Genomic DNA, 9,623 nt, shown 5'->3' with positions numbered 1-9,623 from the left:
GTCAAGTAAGTGCTGTCTTCCTTGTGCTCTGATTCCTTGTATCTTTCTTTTGTACACCAATTTACCGCAAAAAATACAGTCCACTCATTCGAAATAAAAATCTTAAATAACTTAATATAACTTGGCGCATACATATTTATTTTGGTCCTTCGAGCCGGATATTTACAGCATTTCCTTCATATTAACGTATTGAAGCATTAGTTTCCTTGTTAGAATACTTCTATAGGCTCTAATAATTGAAATAATATAATTTTAAATAAAATAGGTCATTGCGTCATCTATTTTCTTTGTCTTAATACTGGCATAAGCGGCATTATAGCATTGAGCTAGCTATTTCCCCAGTTAGACATACTAATTATCTACACATATTTATGTATATTTCGATAAATATTAGTGTATTTAAATTGAATTAACAATTAAAACAAATCTTAAAACTTGCAATTATTAATTATCGTAGTACCTTCGGTTGTGAAACATTTACTCAAGAGTCGTAAGACCTAGCATATAAGGTCGAGATTTGTCTATACGAACCTCTGGTCGATCGAACATTCGATATAACCCGACCACGCGTAATATCGAGCGAAGCGCGCTTGCGCATATTATCCGCACTCCGCGCGACCTACTTAATTTACCAGTATATGATTGGCTATTAACCTATCATACTCACATAAAAATATAGGTATTTCGTGATTGTTAGATAATTGTCTCACTTACACTTTAGTAAAATGCCTCCTAAAGTAGATTCTAAAACTAGCGAAAGTGATAAGGAGATTCAGGATACTAAACTGTCTATCTTAATTGCTAAACGTGAAGCTATATTCGGTATCATGCAAAATGTCTTTGACTTATCTCGTGAACCCGATGTTCATACGAACGTTGAAAAAAGAGAACATTTTCTAGACGAATCTTCACAAATTGATTCATTGCGTTTAAAGTACGAGTCTATTGTAGACGATTATAATACACGTTTATTAAACTTAAATTCAGATGCAAAACCTGATTACAAAAGTCTGTATGCTTTTGAGACTTTGTATAATAGGGTCAAACGAACTCATACAAAATGCTCAACTTTAAATACGACACCAGAAATACATAATGCGACCTCCGCGCTGCTAAAAGCCAAGCCGAAGCTAGCTCCCATATCAATATTAGAATTCGATGGTGACATTAAATCTTTTCAGATGTTTTATACGACCTTTAAGTCAGTAGTAGATAATAATCCATCACTCACAGATGCAGAAAAGCTATTTTATCTGTTACCGAAGCTGACAGGGAAGGCAAAAAGCGCAATCGCTGGAATTTCTCCGTGCGCTGAGAATTATCAGCTCATTTTACAAACACTCGTCAATAGGTTCGATGATAAACGTATGTTGACTTCCGCGTACCTACATGAATTATTTCGCTATAAGGGTTTTCAGACTCCCTCTGCGACTAACTTTGAAGATTTCATAGACCGGTTCGCTGGCGCAGTAAGCGCTTTAAAAAACCTAAAGTTAGAGAACCTAGCTGATCTTATCATACTACATATAGCTACACAAAGGGTCGATACTGAGAGTGTACGCGCGTTTGAAATTAAATGCGGCAAGAATATACCTACTTTCGACGACTTTGTGGAATTTATCACAACACGCGCGAAGGTGTTTGAGCGTACGAATACGAATGTCACAAACCCTTCTAATACACGTCATAATAAAAATATAAAACATTTGAATAACGGGACTTCTGGCAATGCGCCGAAGTATCAGGCCTATATAAGCACGGTTGATAAGCCTACGTCCAAGTGTCTATGTAGAAATATAACACATGCGCATTTATATAAATGTGTTGACTTTAATAAATTATTAACTCCTCAAGAACGTTTTAAGTGCGTCAAGGAGAAGAATGCCTGTGTGAACTGCCTGTCTATAAAACATAAAGTCGGGCAATGTGAAGTCTCCCCGCACTGTTCGTGTGGTCAGAAACATAACAAAAGGCTGCACTTTGACCAGCGCGAGGAACATTCCCGCGCGCCTCAGTTGAATACCGTCATGCCGCCACCGAACGCACCTACCGTTACCGCGTCATCGCCCGTAGCGGATGATCGCGCCGACGTAGCACTGTGCGCTACGCGCGTAAGCCCGTCTACAAGCGCTACGCAGGTGTATAATAGCAATTTAATGAATCGTGTGGAAGACAAGCGAACTACTGTCTTATTGGCTACCGCACAAGTTGCTGTTTACGACTGTAATGGTGAACGGCAAGTTATACGTATATTGTTGGATTCTGCTTCGCAGGCCGATTTCCTCTCAAAAGAATGTTGTGATCGCTTGGGTTTGCAAACTAAATTCACAGAACGTACTATCGTGAAGGGGTTCGGTGGAATTGAGAAGGTTGTACAATCCAGCTCGGTTGACTTGACGTTTTATTCGCGTTTTGATGATAACGTTAGTTTTAATATCTCGCCACTTGTTGTTGATAAAGTGACAGACAAATTACCTACGGCTGTGATAGATACGGCAGTCCTATCACACCTTAAAGGTATTCCGCTTGCCGATGCGAGTTACGGCGTACCTGATAAAATTGATGCTTTAATAGGAGCTTCCCTATTTCCACATTTGCTTCTCCCCGACGACGTCCATACGTCACGTCGCGACCCGTCGGTGCCCGTTGCATTGCGCACGGTGTTAGGTCTGGTGTTCATGGGCAATGCGCCTACGATACCTACTATAAATACTCATACGGCCTTGACATGTTGTTTCGTTCAAGAGCCTCCTGCTATTGACTCTTTAGTCAAGCGTTTCTGGGAACTTGAAGAACTTCCTTCCGCTTCCATTCAGAATCCTGATGATAATGAATGCGAAGACTTCTACACTTCGACTACTGTCCGAGATCCCGATACGGGCAGATACGTTGTCGGGCTGCCATTTAAAGAGGATCTATATTCCCTAGGGAATTCTTTGGACATAGCTAAGAAACGTTTCATCTGCCTCGAAAGAAAGCTTGAAGCTTCGAATAAATTCAGGTCGGCATATGATGACGTCATAAAAGGTTATCTCGCGAAAGATTATATTTCTCCCGCGCCTTCATATGATTCTAAAGATCCTGTTCCGATTTACGTGATGCCACACACGGGGATTTTACGTGAAGACAAACTCTCGACGAGACTGAGATTAGTCGTCGATGCTTCTTGTCGTTCTAGTTCTGGAAAGGCACTGAACCATCTGCTACATTCCGGTCAAAATTTACAGGGAGATCTTTTTAAAATAATTTTGAATTTTCGTCTGCATGCAGTGGCAATGACAGCCGACTGCCGAGAACAGTTTCTACAAATCGTTATGCGCGAAGCTGATCGTCGCTATCAATGCTTCTTATACCGCTTTAATCCACAAGACCCTCTTGTGCTATACCAGTTCAATCGAGTCTGTTTCGGTCTCACTTCCAGTCCCTTCCATGCACTGCGCACGGTAAGACAGCTGGTGAATGACGACGGCGCAAAATATCCACGAGCGAATAGCATTGTGCTACCCGCGCTTTATATGGATGACGTAGCTTTCTCGCTTCCAAGCGAACTAGAGGCAGTCACTGTGTCGCTGCAGATGATCGATCTTTTTAAGGGTGCACAGTGGGAATTAGTTAAGTGGAACAGCAATTCTCGCGAGGTCTTAGATAACCTTCCTGCGTCCCACAAACTTCCGACTGAAGTGGAGTTTGACAAAACCATGCACCATAAAATACTTGGTCTGCATTGGTATACTGGAAATGACGCTTTCTATTTTAAAATTTCTGTGCCCGACGATGTGACATGCACTAAGCGCTCCATCTTGTCGACTGTTGCCCGTCTGTGGGACATAATGGGCTTCGTTGCTCCCACAGTCGTGTATGCCAAAATATTAATTAAAATGCTTTGGCAATTAAATCTTGATTGGGACACTGTAGCTCCACCACACATCATTAAGATGTGGAGACAGTTTTGCGATGAGTTGCCAGCTCTAAATAAGCTACACATACCGCGTCATGTGGGCGTGACAACAGACTGTGAGGTTACTCTCCTGGGACTATCAGATGCTAGTCTCGCAGCCTATGGTGCTGTCGTTTATTTACACGTTAGCTCCCCTACTGGTAACACTGTGCGTCTTGCTTGTGCGAAAAGTAAAGTTTCGCCGACGAAACCTCATTCAATTGCTCGTCTCGAACTATTAGGTGGCGTCCTACTGTCGAAATTGCTTCGTACAGTACATGACACTTACTCTGAGCGTATTCCAATCAAGGCTACATATGCATTTCTCGATTCCAAAGTCGCCCTATATTGGATAAAAAGTTCACCGCATAGATGGCAGACTTTTGTCGCGAATCGCGTTGTACAGATAACTGAGAATATCTCACCAGACAACTTTTATCATTGCCCTGGCACTGAGAACTCTGCTGATATTCTATCGAGAGGTGTAACTCCTGAGAAGCTTCTCTCACACCCTCTGTGGCTGCATGGTCCACCATGGGCATCAATGCATCCGTCTCAGTGGCCACTCAAAACTCTAGAGGGAGAGTCTATTGAAGACATACCCGAGAAGAAGGTTCTTATACACACTGTGTGTAAACCTATACTCCCGAACGACTTACACGAGCTTGCTCTCCGTTTTTCTTCGTGGAGCAAACTTCTACGTATAATTGTATACATTTGTAGATTTGCTAAATTACTGCCTCGTCGCGGCACTAGTGCAGTTACCGCTGACGACTTAAATTTCGCAGAGAATAGAATGCTTCGCGCTCTGCAAAATCAGCATTTTGCTGAAGAATATTCTCTTATTAAAAATAATAAAACATATTCACCGGCATTTAATCGCCTAAGACCATTTATTGATGATGGACTTATCCGCGTTGGTGGTCGTCTCGCCAACTCTGGACTTAGCTTTGAAAAAATACATCCGGTTATATTGCCTCGCAATGGCCACGTGGTAAATATAATCATTGATTATTACCACATTAAACATTTACATGCTGGACCCGAACTCCTAATGGCCCTGCTTCGTCAGAGGTACTGGATTCTGTCGGCACGCCGTATTGTCAGGCAAAGAGTACATATGTGCAATACTTGCTTTAGATTTAAACCGCGTCCAACCATTCCGCTGATGGCGGATCTTCCTGATATACGTACACGTCCAGCGTTGAAAGCCTTTAGTTTCACCGGCTGCGATTATGCAGGTCCTATACCATACGTTCCTGTACGCCGCCGTGGCGTACACAGCGAGAAAGCTTATATTGTGCTGTTCACGTGTCTCACTACGAGATCTACGCACATTGAGGTTGCTACCTCACTCAGCACCCCCAGTTTCCTCGCCGGGTTTAAAAGATTCCTATCACGTCGTGGTCCTGTTCAGGTGCTGCATAGCGACAATGCTAAAAACTTCCAGGGTGCTGCTTCTTACCTTCGGGACCTCTATAAATTTCTAAGAGAAGAATATTACCCGAAGCTAGAGCAGGAATGCGCTGAAAATCGCATAACTTGGAAATTCATCTGTCCCAATTCCCCACACTTTGGAGGTTCATGGGAAAGTATGATCAAGGTGACTAAGACGATCCTGTTCAAGGTCATAGGGCAACAGCTCCTTTCTTATGAGGAACTTTGCACTGTGCTCATTCAGGTCGAATGTCTTCTCAATTCGCGTCCGCTAACAATACTAAGCTCTGACCCTGCCGAACCTTCGGCTCTTACTCCAAGTCACTTCCTACATACTGCGCCTCTATTCTCCTTGCCTGCGCCTGATGTCAATCCAGAAAAAATTAACTTGGTTGACAGGTACTCGTTAATAGATAAAATGGTCCAATCGTTTTGGAATCGTTGGAGGATGGAATATTTGCACGGATTGCAAGTTCGTTTGAAATGGAATACGCCTTCCGTACCTATTACGCCGGGAACTGTCGTCGTAGTTATAAATGACAACGTACCGCCTCTGGCTTGGCCTCTAGCAGTAGTAGAGAAAGTGCATCCCTCGAAAGACGGCGTCATACGCGTAGCGACCGTTAAAATTTCCGGGAGAACTTACGTCCGTCCGGTCGTTCGCTTATGCCCTCTTCCGACGCAATAAGCGTAACAATTATAGTTTCATAATTTAGTACTAAGTAGCTCATACGTTAAGACTTTATTCTCTTTTATAATAATTCTACAAATAATTAATATTTTTTAATATACTTTCGTAAATATACACATACTTATATAAAATACGCCCATGCGCAATACGCGTTCTTAAAAGAGGCAATTCTACCTCATACCTTATGAGAGCTTTTCTTAAAGGTGACCCTTTAAGGGCGGGTGGATGGTTGCGCCAAGTTATAATTAAGTCTTAAATAATAATTTATAATTTCATTGGTGTTCCTATTCTCCCATGTCCAACCTAAAACAGCACTGAACGATTCTCCGTGAAGAGACTGGCGCCCTCATACGCCTCAAAAACACTAGAACGCAGAGCTGTCACTTAAATTAACGGAAGCAAACGATTAAGACGTTTGCGGACGACTTGCTTTCCGATTGCGAAAAGTAACGGGCAATACGAGTTTACTGGCTGCCTGAAAATAAGCCATAAAATATCATAATATACCTTAAAAGTTTCAATGAGATCCTTTTAAGCATAATTCCCATATTTATGTGTGTGCCGAAATATAACATAAGTGGTGGTGTTCGAGAAGAGAGGACTTCGTGAGGAATATTTGGATCAACGGACGGCGTGCTCCTACCCATGAAAAATAAGGTCAAGTAAGTGCTGTCTTCCTTGTGCTCTGATTCCTTGTATCTTTCTTTTGTACACCAATTTACCGCAAAAAATACAGTCCACTCATTCGAAATAAAAATCTTAAATAACTTAATATAACTTGGCGCATACAGTAAGTATGGGTACGAACGCTATTTTATTTTGATATGTAAACAATAAATAGAAACCATATTTATTGTTAACTCTCTCACTCTCCAATGATTCCTGGAAAACCTAAATTATTCATTTTTCAAAATTGAGACAGCGTTTGGTTTCATAGATTATTTTCAAAACGAAAGACTAATTCGATAATATTAGATCCTTAATTTTCTTAAAAGACACTAAAAGGTATTTACATTTGTGAATAATGTTTTTAATTCTAAAAAAAGAATAATGACCTTTAACAACAATAACAAACCAAGCAAATCATTTTATTCATAGAAAAAATGAAACACGTAATTAGAGAATAGAGAATTTATGAATGAAACTGTTCACACAAGACCGATGCTAATCTTGTAAGTACAAGCGCACGATTATAACATTACACGACACACACTACTAACTTGCACGCACACATCTAGCAGAACGATTCTTTCTTTGGGCGTGCTTATTTTATTTGATATTTCTATGCAACAGTAGAGGGCGTCATATGTCGAGTGATTCATAATAATTGATTTACCCTGCAATAGATAACATGAGATTTTTACGTGTTTTAAAAGGTAAATGTTTAGCATTTACGGTTAAAAATTAAAATACGATACGATTTTATTTTGTACGCTATGCGCCTCGCGCGCGCTGGTTGCGCTGTCGCCTGTCTAGCGACAATTGACCTAGAAGTTTGGCCGCTCATTACTAGATGGCGCTTTCATATATTTTTTACTTAGTGTTTTTTTAATGACAAAACTTTAATGGTCCTATCTGAAGGCTCTTTAAGACCCTGAGGGTAGGGTATGCACTGCTTATTTGCATATATGCAATGCACGCCACTGTATATACTAATTATTAACTACTTTTAACTTATTCTTCCTAAGTCGCTTCCGCATTACTGGGTAGGGTAGGTTATTTCTTCTTTCATAGTTCTAACCGACTTCAAATAAAGGAAGAGGTTATCAATGCAGTTTTTTTTTTTTTTTTTTTTACTTAGTTTTAAGAATACACTATAATATCAACCAATGGATTTCAGAAGCTTTCTACTTCTCCTTAAAAACATTTAACATGAGATTGTACTTTCGCTCTATCTACATTTTCTTTAATACCTATACTTATAATTGAAATGTTCTGACCAAAATTAATTTTAATGAATATGTTGGATTTGATTGATTATTAATGTTGGCGTTGGTGCGTAATAGTTACGCGGATTTGCCTGAAACTTATTCTATGACTCGTAATCTGTCTAGATTTAAGAATTAAGGGGGATGGGAGAGATGGGGGTAATAGGTCAGGGTCTAAAGGGGTTACCATCCGTTTGACACGGGAGGACGGGGAGACCAGGCAATTTCAATGTGAACATGCTCGGATGTGGTTTATTACAGTTTAAAAGACTTTTACTTTTAACCAGTTTACTGGGGAGTCTTGAGTACATTATTATGATATTTTCATTTATTTATTTGATGGGGAAAGACTTTTTCTTTTCTGACAGATATTCATGTAAACAGCATAGATAAGTTTGATAAAAATGTTTAATACGTTCCGTAGTTGTCTGCAAAATTTGTTTTCTGTTATTAAATTATGTGAAAGTGGCATGGTTGTGATCATGAATGTAGATGGGTGTTTTGTCCATGACAGTTGTAGTATACAACACCAGCCTGTTACATCTGCTAATCTATGTGGGTGTATATAGAATGCAGTAGCGTGCATTGAGGCTATGTACAGGGTATGCAGATGATATAAAATGAAGAATTAATGAAAATGAAAATTAAATAAACATTTGCATATACTTTACATACCCTCTATGCACGTCACTGATAGAATGAATGTTTTGTTTTGCAAAAGAGCAATCGATGACTGTCCTACATCAAGCGCAGGAAGTCAATATTGCAAAGTTAGTTAAGTCTAATAATACTTAACATGAATACTGATTTATGGCATAGACGGTTAGGGTATCATTGTCTTAAAGGTATGTTCATTTCAGGATGACAAAGAAGATTTCAACAAGTTTGCGCCTGCCTGGAAGGAAAGCCTGTGGCCCGGGCTCCGAAAAGATCTACGAAACGTGTTGGCCGACCCTTGGAACTCATCCATAGTGACGTGTGGAGCCCTATGAGAGACTCCAGCTGTGGAAATGCAAGGTACTTACTCGCCCTTACTACTAATAATTTTTCTCTTCAAAACTTTAGATATTTATTCAAGAAAATGTGTGAAGTGTAAGATTGCTTTATCAAATAATTATTACGTAAGTGCGTAACATATAAAATGCCTGCGTTTTGATAACATTGGTTTTGATTTTGAATTACCATAGGGGCAGTGTTAAGTGTTTCCTAGAGAAGAAGGGAACAGCTCACCAGCTTACCTTACCGCATTGTACTCAGCAGATGTATTTGAATACCAGAAGCAACACTGAGGAAGTGTGGTCCCGACACACTATTTGTAAAGGAAACCTTTGTTTTTGGATGCATTGCCTATTCATTAATCCCGCAGTCTAGTCTACATAATAAATTGAACGCTAAGAGAAAGTTGTGCATTTTTGTCGGTTATTCAGCGTTACCGATTTATAGAACCATTAAATAAATCCAAGGAAGGTTATTCTGTATAGTAAAAAGCACATTCCTAATGTACTTTTTATTGAAAATAAATGTGCTGACATTGATGAATATCGTTATTCTCGTCTTATATAATATAAATAAATCACATGATTTTGATATGAATTAACAGATGGTGAGTCTGGCGATGACTGCTGCAACA

At 39.9% G+C, this 9,623-nt stretch overlaps 1 protein-coding gene across 1 annotated transcript; it reads left to right on the top strand.

Moving 5' to 3' along the window:
• Window positions 1–725: 725 nt before the first annotated feature.
• Window positions 726–6,062, top strand: LOC120635924. The gene is made up of 2 exons (XM_039907136.1): window positions 726–2,247; window positions 2,518–6,062. Exons 1-2 carry the CDS (start codon window positions 726–728, stop codon window positions 6,060–6,062), a joined length of 5,067 nt encoding a protein of 1,688 aa, XP_039763070.1.
• Window positions 6,063–9,623: the final 3,561 nt, after the last annotated feature.

This window comes from Pararge aegeria, chromosome W (assembly GCF_905163445.1).
Source record: "Pararge aegeria chromosome W, ilParAegt1.1, whole genome shotgun sequence".
NCBI lineage: Eukaryota > Metazoa > Arthropoda > Insecta > Lepidoptera > Nymphalidae > Pararge > Pararge aegeria.
This window is presented reverse-complemented; position numbering and strand designations above follow the sequence as displayed.

Coding starts and splice junctions, on each gene's coding strand:
- LOC120635924 (XM_039907136.1), top strand. CDS start 726: ATGCCTCCTAAAGTAGATTCTAAAACTAGCGAAAGTGATAAGGAGATT. Junction 2,248..2,517: donor TGGTGAACGGCAAGTTATAC/GTATATTGTTGG, acceptor CACACCTTAAAG/GTATTCCGCTTGCCGATGCG.